This window comes from Rhamphochromis sp. 'chilingali', assembly GCF_963969265.1.
Source record: "Rhamphochromis sp. 'chilingali' genome assembly, chromosome: 21".
NCBI lineage: Eukaryota > Metazoa > Chordata > Actinopteri > Cichliformes > Cichlidae > Rhamphochromis > Rhamphochromis sp. 'chilingali'.
Genome location: NC_137949.1, coordinates 3030540 through 3054275, shown reverse-complemented (window position 1 = coordinate 3054275; position 23736 = coordinate 3030540). Strand labels below are relative to the sequence as shown.

Sequence of the window (23736 nt, the reverse complement as noted above, 5' to 3'; positions counted from 1 at the left end):
CCGGGACACACTGGACAGATTATATCTCACGCTGGCCTGGGCTTATCTGCTCAGGGTGCTGCTCCCACGACCCAGCCCCAGATAGGCAGAAGGAGAAGGATAGATGGATGGATGGACTTTTGCACAATATACGATTTTAAATAATTATAACAAATAAAAATATTAAGTTGCAACTAAACGGAAAAGAATATAGGCCATTATCATAATTCAGAAAGAAACCTAAACAAGTAACAAACCAGAAAACAAAACAGCCTAAATGAAAGTTCTACCAGTCTCAGAGAAAATCTCCACCTTTGCAGGAAGTTTGTGCACGATTAAATAATTTTTCTTTAATTTTCTTTTAAATTGTAGCTGTCCAAGAGAGTCCAGGCTTTGTTGATGAATAAAGGTGGTCATTTATATTGCCACATATGCTGTTTTTTCATGTATATTTTAGTGAATATCCTTGCAAAATATAAACAAAAGCGGGTTACTCAAAAGCTTTGCACAGTACTCTCAATACAGTATATTCTAACAATGGCATTTCTGATTTCTATGACCTCTAAGCCAAAAATAAAAACATCCCTGAAATATTTCATATATTCACAACATTTTTTGAAATGATTTATGTTAGAAAAACAAACAAAAACAAACAAAATTCAAAATCAACAAAGTTAACTTTTTGTGACCAAGTAATATATCACATGATGCGCTCACCTGAACTGTTTTTTATACCCCAGCCTTAACAGTTACTTGATTTCAGCACAAAAATGTTGTTTTCTTGATTTAGTAACAAATCTTCATAATCACATTTTTCGTTTTAATCAGTTGTTAAATCTATTTAGAACAATTTACATGTACAAGCTGGAGTAGGTAGCCCACAGACTGTGATATTTTAATCTTCCAAGACTTCAACCAACTCTGTAACTAAAGTGAAAGAAATATTTTTTGACCGAGGATGCTTGTAGTTGTCATTTGAACATATCTGAACTCTGCTCTTACCTTTCGAGGTGGTGCTGCAATGGCTGCATCCTCCTGAGTGGCTGAGACTCTCTGCAGAGAAAAAAAACCTGCCCGTTATTTTACAGTGTTTTACCAGACTGTGCGCTGTGTCCTTTAGGATTATATGTTTTTATTTATATAAATGTTTTTATATAAACAGCCGTGTCTCAATACCTAGAGAACGTTGTTAAAATGCGTAACTTTAACATCATTACACAGTCCAGTGAAAAAGTAAGGGGACAAATCTCTTGTATGTCACATAAGTTAAGAAACCATCATAAAGACAGCAATAAATGTGAGACTAGCAAAGAACAGCAATAACAGATTGTTTAAAATCAAACAACTACATTTGGGCCCCGGATACCTGCTGTATGTATGCAGAAACCAGTCTGTTACTTTTTACCTCACCTTTCTCCTGTTATATGAAATATACTTTGTTTTTGTTTACAAGATGGATGGATGCATAGTTAACACCATAAGATCCACATAGATTCCATCACAGGGAAAACACAAACATGCAAATGTTTCTAATTTGTTAACTAGATATGTCGAGTGTGATTCGGTTTGCAGACCTGAGTAATAAGTTTGCCCCAAGTGCTCTCACAACACATTACTGGTCCTCTTTGCTCTTTCTGGCTTGCCATGGTATGGCGCTTGCAAATCATTCTTACGCTGATGGATGCATCAGCATATTTGGCATGCAGACTAGAGCAGACAGGGGATTGTACCACTAACCTTCTGATTAATAGGCGACCTGCTCTACCGCCTGAGCTACAGCCACCTAGGTGAAGCCTCATCAATACACATCAATTAGACTTTTTCATTCTTACAGCAGAAGCCAAGAAAAATAGTTTCCTGCTAGTTTTGTCTCTATAATGTTCAGAAGCCAGCGGTCCTCTCACCTTGGAACTGATCCTGTTCCTCACATCTCCGACATCCTTGAGCTTAGACTTGTAAAGCATCCAGCGGTAGCGGAGGTCCTCCAGGCCGGCCTCTTCTTTTGGTCCAGTACCAGCCTCACTGCTCTGGCTATCCTGGATCAACAGCTGAAACTGCTTCTGACCCCAGGACAGGTCAGCTCTCAGAGACTGCAACAGGACACAGATTTGACTCACAGAACTAGTTTTAATAAAATAAACAGTACAGGCTTTTCCTGGTGTTTGGATTGCTACTTCTGAGGCGAAATGCAAGATTTAGAACAACAAAACTCAAATTTTAACCACAAGAGGTCAGTATAACAGTGTCTTTTAACTTGCTCTGCAGGCTGATCATTAAAAAAATCTGACTACAATCACTATGCAAAATAATCACTTTGACACGTGAACAATTGTTATGCAAGATTATACAAAGTTCTAAAACCATAGCCACTCAGCAGATGAAAAAAACCACGAGGTCTGGCTCAAGGTGAACCAGAGGTTCTGTTAGAGCTTCATTGTTATGGTAAATGTGGGTCTTCAGGCAAAACTGTTGCTGACATGTGGAATTCTTTCCCACAGTATCAGAGAGTGCAGTACTTTGAAAACATGCTGTAAAGATTCTGACTCTTGCATGGATAAAGAATGTGGGAGGACTGGTATTCACCCTGATGCAGGAAACTAGTATGGTTACTCCATTTTTTTCCTGTGACATGGCTTATACTGTTTTCTACATGGTCTAATCTACTCGTGTATTTACATATCAGGTTCCTTATTACAGCCTTACACACTATGATATGTCTATGCAGACATAAAAGAGTGTTGACACAAACAATAACATTGATGTGAAAGGCTCTTCTTTGCATTTTCAAACACTGGCTGGAAAACATCTGAGCTACACATGGGTACGGTGTTGTACCCATGAGACCTTCTCAAGAGAAACAACTGGAACCTTAATAAGTGAAATATGACGCCCTTAACAACCGGCTCTAGTAATAACTGACTGATAGCTAATATACCAGCAATAAATAACAGGCTTTAACACCCTCAGATTTAATGATGTAGTTCTAAGCGATATTCATTGTCAGCCTAATGTAGCACATCCCTCTCCTTTAATATCAGTTTCAGTCTGCATAATGTGCAGTCATTAGAAAACAAAACTTGTTTTTGTAATGACAACATTATTTACCATAATAACCAATCAGCCTCAATCAATCAGACTTGGCCCCTGCCTTTCCCTGCACTGTCACAAGGTACCGGATCCCTGCAGGGCTGTATTCTCTGCCTCCTACTGTACACCTATGACTGTACACCAACGATGGGTGGGTCATCGCTGATGGAGATGAGACAGCGTACAGAGCCGAGGTACAGAGTTAGTCCCGCTGGTGCGCAAGAAATATTAAATTATAATAACACACTGGACAATGTGAAGAGCAGTTTCAGCAACAGGTTCCTTTAACCTGGCTGCCTGAGGAAAGCTACAGGAGGTCATTCCTTCCCGCTGCTATCGGACTGCTGAATTCATCCACTTGGGTCAGATCCACACATGTGGAACAGAATGAATCACACCTCAATGCACCCTGTCGCTTTTGTAGACTGCAACATATATTTGCACACATACTTGTCCTTTTATATTTATAAGTATATTTATATTTACTCCTCTATCTCAATAGTCTTCTTAATACTTATCAATATCTGGTTCTACGTTTCGTTTTATATGAGTGCTTGACGTTTGTTGCTATGACAACTCAGTTTCCCTCTGGGATTAATAAAGTCTGATTCTGAAGTTGCAGTGTGTTGGGCTATCCATGTACTCACATCAGTTTTTAAAGCTGGAGGTCTGTCACTGAGGACTGAAGGCAGATTTGGATGTTGGGACTGTAGACATGTACTCTGGACTGAGCTTCTCTGTTTGCACAGTTTTCCAGTCACGCTCTTTATCTTCAGTAACATTTCAGAGAGGATTTTCTTGTGTACTTAAAGCAGGACGCTGCTGCATGAACTAACCTGCAGTTGTTTTAACCTTTATTTAAAAATTTTCAGCTATGTCTCTTATTTCTTCATTGTTAACTTTACCGTGATTGTCACTGAATAGTTTGTGCGGTGGACAGTAAATGCTTATCCAGCTTTTCACCCCTTCCGCCTGTGAAAGCCTTCTTACAACAGACGTGTTTAGTAGGTTACGCACATCTTAAGAGGTTTATTTACTGCTGTTGCCGACTGCACTGACACAAACAACATCCAGAAATTCAAATATCCAGACCGAATGTTTTCAAAATGCAAAACATTTCACTAAAAGTTAACATTCTGCACTGACCAATTTTTATTACTAGATTGCTAGTTTTTGCAAGTTTCTGAATGGGCCTCATTACTGTGACACAGCTGTGACAATCACCAGGAGACATGACGGTAATTTCAGCACAATCAATATTGACTGAATGAAGCATGTGAAGCATGTGGACACAGCACCACAAATCTGAATAGAAATGTGACATCTGAAAAATATGAACACTATGATCTACTGCGAGTTGGTCTGTGACAACAACATTTGCAACAGTGTGTGTAATAACACTGTGTTACAGCACAGTTTCAGAGATACCGGCTCTCAAAACAAATAATCAAAGTATCAAAAACATAGTCACAATAAAAAAATCAATAAAAAAATCAATAAATAATGAACTGGTTATTCAGAAAAATCCACTGTAGATGTGTTTTCTGATACCAACACATCTACAGTCTGCAGAGAGTTTATTATACTAGATTATTTAGATATGAAGCCCTGCTGTTCTCCTTCCAACAGCTTCATTCTCTCTTGTTGACAAAATCCTCCGTCTAGCTAGATGTGCTGCATCAGAGAGATTTTGTTCTGAAGCTCAAACAGTCTGTGCTACCTTTTCCAACATCATACCAGTAAAATTATAGTCTGTGATTCATTGGCTACGTTGTAAAAGGTGTAAACACATGTATGTTAGCATTTTAGACCTATAACTGCAGTGTGTGTCTTCACAGTCCCACCATAACAATAAACAATTGCAGCCAGGCATACATTATGCAAATTAGGGCAAATCTCAGATGGATATGAGAGAAATCTTTTTTTTCTTAAACAAAAATATCACAATACAAGGATTCATCGATTAATTCATCAGTTTTTTGCTTCAGTGCTTCATTTAACACGAGGCTGTGTAGAGCGTAGTTTCTCCCTCCTATTTAAGAGGTTTCCATGATGACAGAGTATAGACAATTTTATTTTACGCTTGAACATGTTTTTAAAGTGCTGAACACACATAAAATATTTCCCTTAACTTCTGATTGGGCAAGACCTCAATTTGGGTAGCCTGAGCTAAATCCAGCCTAACCGGTGACCACCACCTGTCCTGGCATCTTTCTGCAACAAAAACGTCCTGACTGTTTGCACATTCACAAGCTCACCTTGAGTGTATCCTGCTTGAGTCTGACATCTTTGGCGCTGTGTGCTGCTCCTTTGGAGCTGAGAATCTCAGAGAGGAGTTCATTCTGTTTGAACAGCCAAGAATCAAACTCCTTCCTCCTGGATTCATGGTGTCCTTGGCTCCCCTGGAAAACCCCAAACAAGTAATGAAACATTTACATGCACACTAAAACACCTTAGTTAAAACACCAAGTGAAAAATGAAAACCATTTAAAACCCAGATTAGTGATTTAATAAAATTTTAAAAATCTATTTTATATTAACACACAAACTTGAACTTATTTTATATGTAGAAAATGCATTTTCAGATTGCCAAAAAGTCTCTCAGTTTTAGTGTTCCAGAGTATGAAAGTATGTTACCAAAGTATTTTAAAGTGTATAAGTTGCGTCTTTGTTGCCAAGCATATTGGGCCTTAGAGTAAATGTAAAAAAATTGAAACAATTCATTGATTTGTAGATCTCAGAAACCTATATTTTATTCACCTTAGAACATAGAAGACATGTCAAATGTTTATTAAAAATATTAGCATATTTTGAATGTGAGGGCAGCAACATGAAACTCAAAAAATACCGGCAACCGCCAGCGCTACCCCTCAGCATCGTAGTCGACACACCTATGGTATTAGTTATTAAATTCACAAGGTCTTCAGAAAACATGACGTCTGACCTCAAGGTTGAGGACAATGAGATTCAAACTTGCCTGAGATTTTTAGCAGCTGCACCTATGACCTTATATCAACATAAAACATTTGGCGCACAATGAAATATAAAATATGAGGAGGAGGAAGACCCTGGACTGCTGAGCAGCTAAAATCCTCTATGAGACAAGAATGGGATAATTTTCCTCTCCCACAAGTTCAACAGTTGCATATGGACTATTGGTAAAAGAAAAAGGAACACCACACAACTTCTTTGAGATGTGTTGTGGGCAACAAATTCAAAATGTTCTTTTCTTAAAATTAGTACACTTTCTCATTTCAGATGTTTGATATGTCTTCTATGGGTTTCTGAGGTCTGCAAATCACTGACTTCTGTTTTTATTTACATTTTACAAAGCAGCCCAAATTTTTTGGTGTATCAGTGATTGTACTGGTGGTTCAGAGAAGCATTTTCTTTCCCATGATAGAGGCAAACCCAAAACAACCAGTTAGTGGCTTCAATTGTGGGAGGACTGAATAATGTGTTTCACACATAAACCCTTTTTGGAATTGGTTTATAAAAGTCAATGATGTTGTGTGTTTATTGTTTGTATTAGATCAGTTTGCATTGACGGTTTTGGTTATTTAGTTATGGAACATCCATCCATCCATCCTCTGCTTATCCTTGTCAGAGTTGTGGAGGGCTGGAGCCTATCCTAGCTTTCTTAGGCTGAGAGGCAGGGTACACCCCTGGACAGTTTGCCAGTCTGCCGCAGGGCCAGTTATGGAGCATTTAGTGCTCCATAACTGATATAGTGCACTGATACTTGGGCACTATAGTAGCATACAAAACATAACAGTAACTTATGCAGGAAGTTGCTGTAAGTTAGCTTGGTAGAAAATAACAAAATCCTGCACAACAGTACCATTGAGTATTGAACTGGTGTTGCTGATGCTTTCTTGGCTGAGGGTCTTCTGATCTCTCCCACTCCTCCTCCTGAGATGAGGCATCCCCCTGCTTCTGTGCTGTCATCTCCAGAGCTAATCATTGGCGGCTGAGGATAGCTGGCCTGTGTAAATAATACTGCTTCCTCTCCGTCTTCTGCCAAGACACTGCTGTTACCTCCTATTGGCTTGTCATTGGAGACTCCCTGCTCATGGCCAGAGAAATCTACTTCATCTGTTTTGAAGGTCAGTGCACTTCCCTTGACTTTACTTGATGAAATAGGATTTTCAACATCTGGTTCAGCCAATATGTGGTAACCTCGTTGGCCCTGGTTCCACCCTTCCTGGCCAGTCATTAATGCTTCCTCCCTCCCTATCATTGCCTCCGACTTTCCTCCAAGTGCATGCATAGAGCCAGACGTCTTGGCAAAGTCAGACTCTCTCTGCTCTTTGGAACTGTTCAACAACCTGAAAGACAAAGAAATCCAGGTTTCATGCTGTCGTAACTCGTCAGTGGTACCAGTGGACAGAAACTTTCATGTCAAACCTCAGTGCCTACTTTAAACACAAAACCTGATTTCTTGGTTGTTTTGATATATATTAAAAAACAACATTTAGGAAACAGATCTGTCAGAGTGAGCCAAACCTAACTGTTTGCCATCCTTTTCTCAAAATTTATGCAGCGGGGACGGTCTTTCGTAGTTTAGAGACACTAAATCTAATATAAGACACTGAAAGCATTTAGAGCATTAAGAAACAAAAAACACAACAAAAAATAAGCAGCAAATATTTGAGTAGACATCTACAGCCAGCTAAGACGGAGAAACAAAAGCTACAGACACTGGTGTCATCAGTTACTAAACAAATAACCATGCTGTCTTTGTACTCTTTTAGGTAAACTGAGGGTTTAGAGACATTTCTGCAAACAGCCAGCCTTGATAGGACGGGTTTGTTGAAACACATTTATAATTAAAAAATGTGTCTATGAAGGACTCAAGCAGCAGCTAGTGCTGCTAAGATGTGTCCTTTTGGTATAGACAAGGCCAGAGCGATAAAGGAAAACAAGCTAGGAGCAGTATTGTGATAATACCACACACTGTGTTAGTACCACACACTAAGCTAGGCTGAAAAAAGGAACTGCTGTGTGCTTTTCTTGTACCTGTGCAGATTCAGACTCATTTCGTACAGGGCCAACCAAGAGTCTTTTAGGCGCTTCATGTCTCCAAGAATATGGACCTGCCCCTCCTCAGAAGTCTTCTTTAAAACTCCCTGACCCTGAATATCCACCTGCTGCAGCTGGAGCTCCTTCTCTGGGAACTCTCCCAGTGCTCTCTGTGGAAAAAGGGAAAGAAATACTTATACATAGCGGACAAACTAGACAAAATATATTTTTGTCTTAGCACTAAAGCCACAGTATCTTCTTTTATTCCACTTGCTTCAGTGATGCATGTCTCATTTTTATCAGTGATACAAAGTCAAATAAAATACCAATGTATTCCATCCATATTCCATATTGCTACTCTGCTCATGAGTAAAGCTTTGTCCACATTGGTAGCGATTTCCTCATTGCACATCTCTTTCAGCAGAGCTCGTTAACAATTGGACATTCTAGCTCCCAGCTGCCCAAGTAACCCTCTAATGCATTTACTATCAGCCCACAGTCTTTCTATGGTATCTGGTTGTTGGGTTGCTGTGAATCACTTCCTTTGTGGATGCAGCTGAAACGCACTCCCATTACCACGGGGACCACCGTTACCTTCACCCTCCACATCTTCTCTAGCTCTTCTCTGAGCTCTTAGTAATTCTCAAGCTTCTTATGTTCCTTCTTCCTGATATTGCCGTCATTCGGTATTGCTACATTTATCACTACGGCCATCTTCTTCTGCTTGTCTACCACTATGTCCAGTTGGTTAGCCGTCACCAGTTTGTCCGTCTGTATCTGGAAGTCCCACAGGATCTTAGCTCGGTCATTCTCCACCACCCTAGTGCGCGTCTCCCATTTGGACCTCGGGACTCGGCACAGATGTTTCTTCTCACTTGGTTATGGCGTTCCATGTATGCCTTGCCTGCTAGCATCTTGCACCCTGCTGTTATGTGCTGGATTGTCTCAGGGGCATCTTTACACAGCCTGCACCTGGGGTCTTGCCTGGTGTTGTAGACTCCACCCTCTAAGGATCTTGTAATTAGCACTTGTTCTTGTGCTGCCGTGATTAGTGCCTCTGTGCTGTCTTTCAGTCCAGCTTTATCCAAACACTGGTAGGATTTATGGATGCCACCTTCCTCTATCTGCTGGTGGTACATACCATGCAGGGTCCTGTCCTTCCATGATGGTTCCTCCTCTTTCTTGGGTTTCTGCTGCCTGAGTACTGAGCACCCGTTGTTTGGGATCTTCCTAATGTATTCGTGGATGTTCGTTGTCTTATCCTCGACTGTGGTACTGACACTCACTAGTCCCTAGCCTCCTTCCTTCCACTTAGCATACAGCCTCAGGACGCTGGACTTGGGGTGAAACCCCTCCGTGCATGGTCAGGAGCTTCCTGGTCTTTATGTCAGTAGCTTCTATCACCTCCTTTGGCCAACTTATTATCCCAGCAGGGTAACTGATCACGGGCAGGGCGTAGGTGTTGATAGCTGGGCTATGGATAGCCCAGATCTTGTTCTTACCGTTCAGCTGACTTCTCAGGACTTGCCTGACCCTCTGCAGGTACGTGGTGCTTGCAGCTTTCTAGCCTGTGGGATCCCCAGGTACTTGTAGCTGCCTTCTATGTCTGCACAAGTTTCCTCAGCCAGTAGGCGTGTACCATGTCAGGGCCTGGTGCTGTCTAACTCTTATAAATGGACTGGTTCTTATATAGCGCTTTATACAACTTGTGCATTCACCCATTAGCACTTTAAAAGATATTACTGTTTGTGTTCTTTCTTGGGTGGTGCGTGAGTGGGACCAATTTCTTTTTGCGTTCAATGCACGCCGAGACTAAGAACGTAACATGAATTGGGGGGCTCATCCATCCTTTTTTTTTTGTCTCGTCGGGTTGACTTGGAGCGCGAGCTTGTTCGTTCTTTGTTTGTTGCCATTGTCGCGGGTAGGTTACCAGTGTCCTTTGTTGGCTCTGTTTTTCTGGTTGGCAGTTTTATCTTGTGTGGGGGGTATGTGTTAGTATGAAATTTAAATTGGAGGATTTCACTTTAAGTCCAAATGAGGAAAAGTTGAACAGATGTAAAAAGGATGACCTCATTCTTATTGCCAATTTCTTTGATGTGACTGTGCCATTGAATGCAAAGAAAAAAAGAGCTGAAAGAGCTCCTGTGTGTTAAACTGCATGAAAGGGGGTTGTGTGGTGAGCCAGCTCCTGTGGAAGGAGTTGAGCTGGGAGCTGTTGCTGGTATTCCTGCCCCACTGAAAAATCTCCCTCCTCAAACTGGCCCTTCTGCAGACGAGCTGCAGTTAACACTGCGCATAAAAGAGGCTGAGTTAAAAAAGCAGCAGTTGGATGGCTTCCATGCACTTAAGGGTGAGGGCTCTGGAGATGCCAGTCCTCTTACACCTCGGTCACCACCTCCGCAGTCACCACCTCCGCAGTCACCATCCCGTAAGCCAGAAGACAGCTTTGATGTAAGTAGGCACATCAAATTAGTCCCAGCATTTAGAGAAACTGAGGTAGACTCTTATTTCACAGTGTTTGAGCGCATTGCAGGTGCACTACACTGGCCAAAGAATGTATGGTCTCTTTTACTTCAGTGAAAATTGGTGGGGAAAGCTCAAGAGGTATGCACAGCTCTTTCACGTGAGGACAGTTTGGACTATGACGTTGTCCTGCGTGCATACGAGCTTGTGCCAGAGGTTTATAGGCAAAAATTTAGGAATATGAAAAAATCTGCCACCCAGACTTATGTGGAGTTTGCCAGAGAAAAGAAAACACTGTTCGATAAATGGTGTCACGCTACCAAAGTAAAAACCTTAGATGACTTGTGTGAGCTGGTGTTGTTGTGGAAGAGTTCAAAAGTCAACTCCCAGAAAAAGCGATAACCTACTTAAACGAACAGAAGGTTACAACCCTTGCCGCTGCTGCTGTACAGGCTGATGAGTTTGCGCTGACACACAAAAGTGTGTTTACACCTCCTATTCACAACACACCAGGTTCAGTTAGCCCAAAAAACAGGTCTCCAAAGAACACCTGTCGTACCACCACCGCATCCACTGAAAATAGAGAATGTTATTATTGCCATGAGCAGGGATACCTCATTGCTGCTTGTTCCGTTCTCAAAAGAAAGGAACAGTCTGAGAAGGGTAAATCTCCTTCCCCAATAAACCTTCTACAGACCAAACTTCATGTCTTAGAAGGTGTGACTGTAATTCGAAGTGATAAAGTAGATAAAGAGTTCAAGCCTTGTGTGTCAGAAGGTTTTGTTTCATTATTGGGAGAAGAAAAGAGGGTTCCTGTCAGTATTTTGCGGGACACTGGTGCAAAACAGTCGCTCATTCGTGAGTGTCTTACCGTTCTCAGCTCAATCCTATTGTGGTGCCGATGTGTTAGCGTGGGGAGTTAGAATGTGTGTAATGCGTGTGCCTTTGCACTTTGTGCAGCTCTCGTCTCAGTTTGTGTCGGGTGAAGTTAAACTTGGTGAGCGACCCCAGTTACCAGCTGCAGGCATTGACATCATCCTTGGAAACAATCTAGCTGGCTGCAAGGTTTTTCCGTTGCCTGAGGTAGTCGAAACACCAGTTACAGACAACAGTGGTTTTGATCTTGTCACACCAAACTCTGTTCCTTTGTTTCCTGTGTGTGCTGTGACACGTGCGCAGGCAAACAAACATGGAGACTTGGTGGCTCTTAGTGACTCTTTCCTGAGTGATTCAGATCCAACAAGCGCACCACCCGACTGTGAAAGTACCCCTGTTTCAGTAGAGCTTCAGCCTGATGAGGAAGCTATGACACTCTCAGTAGATAAAGAGAAGCTTATAGAAGCCCAGAGAAATGATGAAAGCTTGTCATCCTGTTGGGCTTATGTGAAGGAACCTGGGAAATCTGCATCTTACCTCATTGAAGATTGTGTGCTGATGCGCTACTGGACTCCCAGTTCTGGCTGCACCCATGAGGGAGTGCAGCAAATTGTTGTTCCGCAGTCATTCCGTTCCCAGGTCCTAAGCTTAGCACATGACCACATCATGTCCAGTTACTTGGGAATCACAAAAACATACAACCGTATCCTCTGTTACTTCTTCTGGCCTGGTCTTAAATCTGATGTAGTAAAATTCTGCCGCTCATGCCATACATGTCAGCTTGTAGGTAAACCTAATCAGGTGATTCCTGTCGCACCGTTGCAACCCATTCCAGTCGTTGGAGAACCATTTGAGCATGTTATTGTTGATTGTGTTGGTCCTCTTCCAAAAACAAAATCCGGAAACCAATACCTCCTCACCATGATGTGCACTGCCACCCGTTATCCTGAGGCCATTCCGTTGCGCTCATTAAAAACCTGTGGGATTGTGAAAGCACTTGTTAAGTTCGTTTCTACCTTTGGACTGCCTAAACGCATCCAAACAGATCAGGGCAAAGTCATGACAGAGCTCGGTGTTAACCATCACACTTCCAGTGCGTATCACCCGGAGAGTCAGGGTGCATTAGAAAGGTTCCACCAAACTCTGAAAAACATGCTTCGCAAATTTTGCTCCGAGTCAAGCCGTGAGTGGGATGAGGAGTTGCCACTACTGTTGTTCGCCGTCAGGGAGACATGCTAGGAGTCTTTGGGGTTCAGTCCAGCTGATTTCGTTTTTGGCCACACTGTGCGCGGTCCGCTATGTCTTTTGAAAGAGAAATTTCTCTGAGATAGGCATCGTCCAAGAGAAAACATTCTGGACTATGTTAGTTTGTTTAGAGAGAGGCTGCACAATGCCTGCAATTTTGCTCGTGACGCGCTAGCAAAGGCTCAGGTCAGAATGAAAACCAATTTTGATAAAAAGTCTGTAGGGTTTTTTTTTTTTTCTTAGGGGGTGGACACCTGGGCGTGCCTACTGAGTAGTTGGGTGGAGTCTCTTCCTGTCCTGAGATTGGTTGATTGGTTGATCACCCCCAGTATTTAACCACCAAATGACAGCCACCTGGCCCCCTCTCTCCTAGCCTCCACGATCCAACAAAGGACCTGTGATTTTGATTTGTTTGTGTCTTTGCCCATTGATTTGCAAGTATAACCAAGTACAACCTTTTTGTGTGTGTGTCTGGCGTTAGAACCTTAATCTTGTAAATAGATTTGTAAAGTAGCAATTGTGGAGTTTTTTTCACCTTCTATATATTGTCCACTGGAGCAGCCTAGTAGGTGTGAGAAGCCATTTTTGTTGATTAAGTTTTCTCCTGTTTTTCGTTTAAAAAGTTAGGTAAGTGAATTGTCCTATATCTATCTATCTATCTATCTATCTATCTATCTATCTATCTAATTGTTTTTAGCACATCCAGTGTAACTGGCAAACACACACGGACCTCAGCTTCATGCCGGCGCCCCTCTATGCTCCACTCTCCTGTTGGGCTGTGGAAGGACATCAGCTTCTGCTTCATGATCATCAGCCACTTCTCGATGTTTAGAAGGCTGTCATGGAACCTCTCATGTTCTGCAACAATTTTGTCACTCTCATCTACCTTTGCCTGTATATAAAAGAAAAATACAAGTTAGACAAGCTTTGTCAGGAAAAAACAACTTAGAATCCATGCAGTGCAGGATTTAAAAAAAAGATAAAAAAGAAAAGGTCAGGAAAGAAGAAACATGCATCATGGAAAGTAGCTTAGTAGTAGCTACGTAGAAGCTTAAAACTATTGCAGTGTAAGTAAGGGAGGATTCAGTGTCACCTGAAAGAAGTTTTGTCAAAAAGGAACATTTTAAGCATAATCTTAAAAGAAGACAGGGTGTCTGTCTCCTGAATCCAAACTGTGAACTGGTTCGACAGATGAGGGGCCTGAAAGCTGAACGCTCTACCACCCATTCTACTTTTAAATACTGCAGGAACAACAAGTACACCAGCAGTCTGATACTGAAATGCTCTACTGGGATACTATGAGGTCTTCAAGATAAGATGATAATTCTAGGACATTCAAGGACATATGCTCTCTCTATCTAGTCTTTGTCTGTACTCACTGCAGCATTTTGGATCAAATGGAGGCTTTGTGGAGTTTTTAGGACATCCTAATAATACTGAATTACAATACTCCAGCCTAGAAGTAATAAATGCATGAACTAGTTTTGCAGGATCACTGAGACAGGATGTTTCTAATTTTATAGATATTGTGCAAATGTAAGAAAGCAATCCTAAATATTTGTTTTATATACATTCAAGAACATATGTTAAAAAGTCCTCCTGCCCGGGCATGCGTTACCTGCATGGGAGGAGCATGATTCCCACAAGGGCCAATAGCCAGAGTCCATCCTTGATGCCACAATTGCAGGCAAGTTATGGATCTGAACGGAAGTGGACTAATGCTGGCAAGTGTGCGTTCATAGAAACAGTAAGTCACATTGGGAACATATTTTATTTCAGTTGCATTTAATATACCCATGTGGACAGCTGTTATTATTAGCTGTGTGTCAGCAGCTATACTGTCAAAGCAAAGTAGGTAGTAGCCTGGCTTCACAGGCTACTCCTCATTTCTAAGTTGTTTTCAGTTGTTGTGGAGAATTAATGTTCACAAAGATTTTCCTTGATGTAGTTTCTGTGCTAGCATACAAACCTGTTTTTGCTAAGAACCCCTGTGTAAGCATAACGGCATTTGAGTGAGCAATTGTGTCGAGGGTGGTGTCGAGTCACAAATGAGAGAATTAGCCTAAATTGACTATGATTCTGTGTTTATTCATCCTGTTATGTCGTTATGATAATCCTTTTGTGGTATCCGTTTCTGTCCATGCATAATTTGGTATGGTGTTCTCTGTAATACTGAATGTGAGAGATGCTGAACCAGTGAAAGAGATGTTTATGTTATTTCTTATTTGTATTAATTTCAGAACCACGTCATTGTAAATAAAGTTCTTCAACACTGTGACATTATTCCACGTCTCTGACTGGACCTTATTACCAGGGATCAGTACAGAATCACGTTTCAGAGATAGCTTACTAGTGTGTCTGCTATAACAACATATGCTGGTCAAGAACTTAGAAGTACTACTGAAAGTTAAGCTAATGCATCCAGAGTAAGCATCTGATTAGATACCATGTTTCTAAGATTTTTAGGACAGAGTACAGTAACAGTTAATTGAGAAAGATCAATTGGAGAAAAAGAGTCTAAATAAATATCAGTGGTATGGAAAGTAGCTGTACTAGGGATGTTCCTAGCGACTGCATAACATTTAGGAAAATAATTTACTGGCACTGGGCATCAATTAAATATTTAACAGTTAGATTAAACGACAAGTAAGTCAATACGGATATGGGCTGTTGTCAACAGCAAAGATTAGTCGGCTAACATAATGTTATGTTTGTGAGATTATTTTTTCCCCTCTAATAGTTAGAGCTTTAATCTCAAGAAATTAATGAAGTCATTACTACTTAAGGTTAAAGCAGTGCTTGGCTCAACAGAGGTCTCCCTTTTTGTCAGCCTGGCTACAGTGCTGAAGAGAAACCTGGGCTTGTTCTTCTCTTCTTCAATCAGTGATGAATAGTAAGATGTTCTAGCCTTATGGGGGGCTTTTTCTTTTCTTTTTTTTTTTTTTTTTTTTAAAAACAGAGCAACAAAGTGTTTTTCCAGGCTAAATGAAGACCTTCGAAATCAGTGAAATGCCATTTCCTCTCCAGCTTATGAGTTATTTGCTTTAAGGTGCAGGTTTGTTATACAAGTCAGTCAAGTACTTCTGATTGAAGGCTCTTTTTCAGAGGAGCTAGAGGAAATTCTTAACACAATAATCAACCTCTGTGAATAGAGTTGGTGTAGCTGCTCTGCACTGTGTCAGCACATGGTATTGAAGGAAATAACAGTGGAGGACTTATATCCTTAAACTTTGTTACAGCACTTTCAGAAAGACATCTACTGTGATGAAATGTATTTCTCACTGCTGTGTAATCCATTATTGTAAAATGAAATGCTATTAGAAACAGATAAGACAAAACAGGATTTTGGGAGAAAACTGAGGTGTGTGAGGAAACACTGTTAAATGTTCAAATGTTCCAATTCCAGAACAAGATGTATAGTGTGATTTAAGTGGTGGGTGGGTTCCTTTACATTGCCAATTGTGTCTGTAATAATAGATTGTCATTTTCAGTATCTGCATGGATGTTAAAATTACCAACAATAATTTCTTTTTCCTGAGCTGAGCAATAAATCACATAAAAAGTCAGATGACAACACCTAACACTGCTTTTTTCTCTCCAGAGCATACCCCCAGCTCTCCATGTTACCTTCCACCTGCTCTGACTACAGATCACAATACTGTCTGCAAACATCACAGTCCACAGAGACTCCTGCATGACCTCATCCATCAACCTGTCCATCACCATAACAAGCAAGAAGGGGCTGAGAGCAGATCAGTGATGTAAACACTCGAACCTTCAACCTATCTGTCAACACACCTCACCACTGTCTCATTATTCTCCCATATTTCTCTGCCACTCCTGACATCTTCATGCGCCACACACCCTATCATATGCCTTTTCTAGATCCACAAAGACATAGTGAAGCTCCTCCACACTTTATTTATACGTCTCCATCAACACTCTCAAAGCAAAGATCACATCTGTGTTTCTCTTTCTCAGCATGAAGCCATACTGCTGCTCACTGATCATCGCCTCTCCTTTTTAAATCTAGCTTCAACAACTCTATCACATCTTCATGGTATGGCTCATCAACGTTATCCTTCAGTAGTTACTACAGCTCTGCACATCTTTCTTATTTCGTTTTCTGGTTCTTCCGGCACCGTCACCCGAGAAGGAGACGTTGCAGACCATCTGTCCCTTCTGTAATCATTGGAAATGTGTGAGACTTGCTGTTCATGGGCTTGAATCAAAAACAATCTTGCCTGCTGCCAAGATAAAAGTGTTTTGGATGGTTGAGGTCATGGTGGGTACTTATCTTGTTATTCAACATGATCATATTACTTCAGGGTCACAGATAATCTAACTCCAGCAGAAGTCAAGTACCCAGTTCCAGGGGAGTATTAGGAAAAATGGGCTATTCACACTTCTTATATGAATGTCCCCTCACCTTGACTGCAATGTGCAGATGTTTCCATTCATCACAGAGTTTCTCAAACTGAATCCTGTTGGTCTGACTGGAAGAGACCAGAGTCTCAAGTGCCATGACCTGGGCTTCATAGTCTTCTACATCCTTTAGGATGACCTGGAGACACAAAAGCAAGTGTGCACATGAAAAATAAATAAATAAATAAATAAAATTTTGTACACATCTAAACTTCAACTGAAGTGAACTTCAGTTTCACTAAGGGAAGAGGTACAGGCAAGATCAGACATTCACAGTTTGAAACATTCAAGATAACCAAAAGACTAATCACCTTTTCATAAAGCCCTCCAGCAGTACACAACAAAATTTATCAGCCTTTGTAACAACTGGTCACATAAAATAATGCAATTATTGACTATTTAAAGATGCATTATAAGAATCCAGCTGCTCTTATAGTCTCTTGGTTCATCATGTTGAATGCTTAACGTATGGAAACTACAGTGTTGCTTCATTACAGTCCTCGCCCTGAGAGACAAGCACTACATCATTCTCCTTAGTAATACTGGGATTTTGATGAAACAGTGTACAGCTTCACTGAACTGAAATACAGCGTGTCATAATAACAGTACTTCACTAACACACAGGAGTGACAGTAAATAATATTAAGTGTCTTATATATATTGTACAGATCAACTGTTAGAAAGAGATGTTAGGTTTTCATCAAATAATTTGTAGTAATGCAGCTGTCCTCTGAGAAATCCAGCAGTTTCTATCACAACAGTTACATTAACACTATTTTTCCTGCCTTTTATTTATCTGAATTGTTGATGTTTTCAGAGAAAAACACAAACGGAAAACCAGGATTACACTGCTGCATTATTGTGATACGTACATTACTCCTTTATCAGGTCAGCTAGTTTTCGAGCTGATCATTTGCACTGCTCTTGGCAGAATGCTGCTTATAACTGAAATAAACTAGCTGCATTTGTATTAGGGCTGCTCAATTAATCGAATTTTAATCACGATTACGATCTGGGCTTTCAACGATCATTAAAAACGACTGAGCCGATTATTAGCCCCTCCCTCGTGCTTTACTCTCGCGCTGCTCCGTGTGGCAAATCGAGCGCACCTCTCTGCATTTCGAACACGCATCACAACAATTAAGAGGACCCGAAGGAAGCTCGGAAAGCTAAGCAGAAGTTATTTGGAGAGGAGAGTGACTGCCGTTGGTTGAAAAGAGAGGTAAAAAAAAAAAAAAAAAACTTCAGTGGTGTGGAAACTGTTAAGGTTCGTTCGAGTTAGGGAAGAGAAGAAAGCAAGCCCAAGTCGAAGTAGGTGTCAAAAATAGTGATCTTTATTACACACTTTGCGCACTTAGTGTGGGAAAAGACAATTTGCAATCGAATCCTCTCGTCAACTGAAGCATCAGTCTCCTTATATTGCCTTTATGACATCACAGTTGGATCTTTACTGGAAATGATCTCAAATGATAACAATTCCCCGCCTATCCCAAAGTTTTCCCTTATATAGACATCAACTGCTACTCTTAAGAGAAAAACAAGTGTGTATTACATTGTGCATTTTGTGAAAGTGTATTTTATCAGACAAACTGTCCTCAGATGACCCTCCTATTATTACTAAGTGTGTAGGTGAACGTGCATGTAAGTAGAGGCCGGCGTACGTGCAGAACTACACGCAGGCCTGCCAGGGCCCAACAGGACTCGTGGATCTGTATGGTGTGACTGCTCTGCTCTAACGTGCAACAACTTTATATAAACAGTCAGTGTGCATTAATATAAACAGTCAGTGTGCATTAATATTTGCTCACAATAACACAGATGTAATTAACAGATTCTACTGTCAACAGATTCAACAATGGTAAATGATTAATCAATGATAACTGATTGTGAGAATACAAAATAAAATATCTCCTGATCACACTCCTCCTCTTTGGCCTTTTGAAAAAAGGCCAACATTTAGAGATATTGTGTCACTCCTCCGTCCAGGCGGCTTCTCGCAACGGCATCATATGTTCCGGACCAGCTGACCCAGCTGAACCAGAAGCTATGGCCCTGCTCACCAGATTACCCAACACCTGCCTCACCAGAGGAATGAGACAACACCCGATCAGCAACAAACCTAGAAAAACTAGAAGAGAAAACATGGCAGACATAAACAATCCCTTATATTGCCCAAAAACAGATGTGAACCAATCTCCCAGCCTTGAGTTCACGCCTGATTGCTCATGCATGGTTCTAGATAACGTTTTCAAATTTTCCAGCGCCCGCGTGACTGTTCCGTCCGGAGCTGTATTGTTGGGAATAAAGGTGCAACATAAATCTCCGAACATCGCGCACACGCCTCCCTTCTCGGCCAATAACATGTCCAGCGCCATGCGATTTTGGATTCCCATTAACGACGTCGGACCTAATTGTTCTGCAAGACCTTCCACCGCGTCCCTGGTGAGATTAGAGAGTCTCAACACATTATAATGAACATAATTAATGCGATCAACATTTTTATTGGGAGTCACCCACAGAAACACACTTTCAAACCCGGCCGCTATCTGATCAACTAACTTATACTCATCTGGAACTCCTCGGGGAACTCCTATTGAGTCTATCCAGGTTGGCGAGTCCCGTCTTGGATCATACTTGTGGATAGCTCCTGCGGCTCTCCTCCGTCTGGCTGTAGACACATCCGCACCTTGCTGTGGGATTGTCTCTAGCCTACTGCCTATGAGCATCAACGGTGCAGCTAGGCGCACCAGAGCACACGTTCCCACACTCCCCAAGGGAACTTGCACCACAAGGGTGTACTCCCCACAATAATAATATAGCCCACCTCTCGCCCAGGTGCCTATAATTGTGCTTGGGTCACTTACATCATTGGTAGTCCTACCTGTGATTGTCCTCTGGCACCAGCTTGGATTAATCCTTCCTAGCCTAAATCTCACTCTGTCTGTAGAAAACTCAAAACATGTATAATTATCTCGTTTTGGTGTGAATGAACCTGGTTGTGTGCGTTTATCAATTGGCGGATATAAACCTGACAAAGTGGTGCAGTTACCTGTGTCCACCGCCTCTCTAGTTAATCTCATCATGCAATTATATCCCCACTCATCCTCTGGATACAGAGGAGCGGGTTCAGTAAACAAATGTGGTCGAGCGGTAGCACAAGCAACACAATCAACCACTTTCTGCTCCTTAGCATTTTGAGCCACCCAATCTAACCAAAGATTCCTATCTCCAAAACCTGTGGCACGCTCTATCAACTCCTGAGGTCTTAACCTAGTATAATCAGTGGCAACAAACCATTTTTCTTCTGGATCCTTGTAAGTAACTGTCTCTACGGGATCCGTTTGCACCGTGAGATTCAGTGCTGAGTCATTTCCCAGCGGTTTAAACCTGGGATTAAATAAATTCACCCGAATTAACCCGAATGGATCTGTCCCTACTTTATCTACCCCTACTACTAAATAAAACGCACCTCCATCAAACCCAGGTTCAGGGAGTTCACTCCATGGTCCTAGGGAAAGAGTAATAGGGTTATTTGTAACAGAATAATCTCTCTGAATAGCTATTCCTTCAAGGGCCGGTGGCACCGTTGGCTGCCATCCTACTCCTGTCCACGCGACCACATCCTGCCAAGAACACCACTGATCCGTTACATAGGTGTAGGTGTCACTATCCCATGATGGGCCCCACACCGACTTAGGGTAACACATCATTGGATGATAACAAACCCACACATTATATGTTCTCCAGCTATTCCCGTCACCCGAGCATTTAATTACCTGACACAAATCGAATGTGAACGCTGTTGTAGATCCATTAACATACCCAAACTCGACTCCGCCACTGGCTTTGAGACACCCATCATCCCCACCTGAACCAACCGCACGCTTGACTTTTTTCGACGATTTGATCGGTTCGGGCTCAGGAGCGGATAGACCTCTGTGTCTGGGCAATTCACCTGTCTGCCAAAAAACAAAGAAACACGTTATAACACTTATTAACCCCAACACCCCCGTTATTTTCCAATTTTCCCACAATTTCATGATGACTGTTCCCAGGCTCATTTACTTTTACTCTATACTAAAAAGATAAAGTTACAAAAAGAGTATAAGGTTATGAGTATAAAAATATGCGAGTAACATACAAAACTATTACGATTCCTTCAAACTATCAAATACTTTAGACTAGAGCCCTAGCCTATTTAAGAGCCTGTAATGGATTCCTCCTTGGCGCGTGACGCTCCTCTTCTTTCTTCGCCTCACTCAGGTAGACTACTGAGGAGGACCGTGGCACAGGTGGAACGAGTATTATTCTGGCTCTATGTTCCCTCCTGCGTCGATTGGGTGGAAGCTAGCTCCAACAAACTCTCGTCCGCGACTGCACACTGAGACCAATGGAACCAGGTCTCCCCTTTTCCCTTTAGACGGACAGCACTGGTGGTTCGGGCAATTACTTCGAAAGGTCCGGTCCACCTTGGGTCTCTCCACTTTCGCTTAATGACCTTCAGCCACACCGCCTTGGCATCGGGGATGGACCTGTCCTCCGCTTTCACCCCTTCTCCAACCTGTTGTGTGAAACTAGACACAAGAGCTTTTAATTCTTTCCAACATTCAATATGTTTTCTATTACTTTTTACACTTTCTTCCGCCGGAACTGTTGTCCAAGGACCTGGAAACTGTCGTCCTGTCAACAGCTCATATGGTGTGAAACCTGTGGATTGATTAACACAACATCTTATTATCATCAATGCAACTGGCAGGGCTGCTACCCAATTTAGCCCCGTGTGAGCTGAAATCTTAGCAATTTTATTCTTCAGATTTAGATTCATTCTTTCTACCTTTCCCTGCGACTGGGGGTGATATACCGTGCCAAATCTATGTTGTAACCCCAGCTTCTGTTCTACCTCTGCCAAATCTTTGTTTTTGAAATGAGTCCCATTGTCGGACCTAATCCGCTTAGGGAAACCATGCCGGGGGATGTAATGATTGATTAAACACTTAATCACACTTTTTGCATCCTCCCTCTTGGTAGGCCATGCCTCAGGCCAACCCGTCAAAGCATCTACACTTACCAGTAGATATCGAACTCCTCCTGGACCTGGATCAATCATGTCAGTGAAGTCAATGACAATCTCTTCACCTGGTCTTTCTGGAATGGGGAACTTACCTGCCTCTGGTTTAATCACTGGCTTCGGATTGTGCTTCCCACAGATCAGACACGTCCTAGCCTTTTCCTTGATCATATCCTTCAAAAAGGGATGCCACCAATGGCACAGATGTCTCCCCATCTGGGCGACACCTACATGTCCAAGGCCGTGCGCTTCGGCAATCTTCTGTTTTGCCAAGTTGGCTGTCAACACTGGTCGACCGTCAGGTCCTCGCCAGAGACCTCCTTCTTCCCAGGCTCCTCGACTCTTCCAGATCCCCTTCTCTTCTGGGGCAGCCTCCCCTTGGGCCTTCCTGGCCTCCTCTAGCATGTTAACTCCTGATTCTTCTTCCACCGTTATTTGTACCATCTGTCGTGATGCTTTATAACCCGCTGCCTCTTTTGCAGCTCGATCGGCTTCCTGATTTCCTCTGGCCATCAGGCCGGTCCCTGAGGAGTGGCCTTTGCATTTTATGATGCTCACCTCCTCTGGATCTCCCAAGGCCTGCTCAAGTTCTTCCATTTCCTTTTTGTGGCAGATTGGTGCGTTATCTGCTGTCCTGAATCCTGCTCTTCTCCATTGGGCTAGCTCCACATGAGCTGCTCCAAAAGCATAAGCTGAGTCCGTGTAAATGTTGACTCTTTTTCCTTTTGCAAGTCTCAAAGCTCGACTTAGAGCAATTACTTCTGCTCTTTGGGCTGACTGCTGCCCTTCAAGTCTTCCAGCCTCCTTCACTTCAAATGCCGCCCCTTTTCTGCAAACTACCGCGTAGCCTGCTTTTAATCCTTCATTGTCCCTGTAGCAGCATCCATCAGTGAACCAATCTTCAGCTCCTGTCAGAGGTTCTGCTTTCAAGTCTTCTCTTATCTTCTCGTCCACTTCAGCTCTCTTTGCGCAGTCATGAGGTTCTCCTCCTGACTCCATTAAATCTGCCATGTTAATTCCTTCATGTGTGAAAGTCAAGTTAGGAGCGTCTAAAACTCTACACACTCTCTGTTGTGTAAGAGGTGTCATGGTGAAGGCTTGTGAATTAACATATGCCACCACACTGTGGGTGGTCAGCACCTTCAACGGATGGTCCCTCACTATATGTGCTGTCTTTTGTATAATTTTTGACACCCCAATGGCATGCTGAGTGCATCTCGGGTGCCTTGTCTCTAATGAATTCAGCCTGATGCTGACGTACATAAGTATATCTCTTCCTCCCCCTTTTTTCTGAAACAACACCCCATTAGCTATCCCGTGTGTTTCAGAAACATCAAGATAGAAGGGTTGTTCGTAATTAGGGATAGCAAGATCAGCCGATCTAGATAAGTCCTGTTTTAATGCAATAAATGCCGACTCAGTGGCCGATGTCCATGGCAGTTCAGCCTTAAGATTTCTGACACCTGCCGTTTTTACCAAATCCCTCAACAGGGCTGTTTTGCCTGCATAATTTGGAATGAAGTGCCGGCTGTATCCCGTTAACCCCAAGAATGAGAGCAACTCCTTAACCG

The 23736-nt window shown here is 42.1% G+C and overlaps 1 protein-coding gene across 2 annotated transcripts in view; it reads right to left on the bottom strand.

Moving 5' to 3' along the window:
* Positions 1-23736, bottom strand: part of syne3 (spectrin repeat containing, nuclear envelope family member 3) — a 73048-nt gene that overhangs the window by 6203 nt on the left and 43109 nt on the right. For both annotated transcript variants that reach the window (XM_080871184.1, XM_080871185.1), the window contains exons 11-17: positions 17102-17236; positions 13403-13564; positions 8086-8258; positions 6908-7394; positions 5325-5468; positions 1884-2069; positions 982-1032 (exon numbers count right to left, since the gene is read on the bottom strand). In XM_080871184.1, the coding sequence (XP_080727310.1) occupies positions 982-1032; positions 1884-2069; positions 5325-5468; positions 6908-7394; positions 8086-8258; positions 13403-13564; positions 17102-17236 (1338 nt within the window). The remainder of the gene's footprint in view (positions 1-981; positions 1033-1883; positions 2070-5324; positions 5469-6907; positions 7395-8085; positions 8259-13402; positions 13565-17101; positions 17237-23736) is intronic.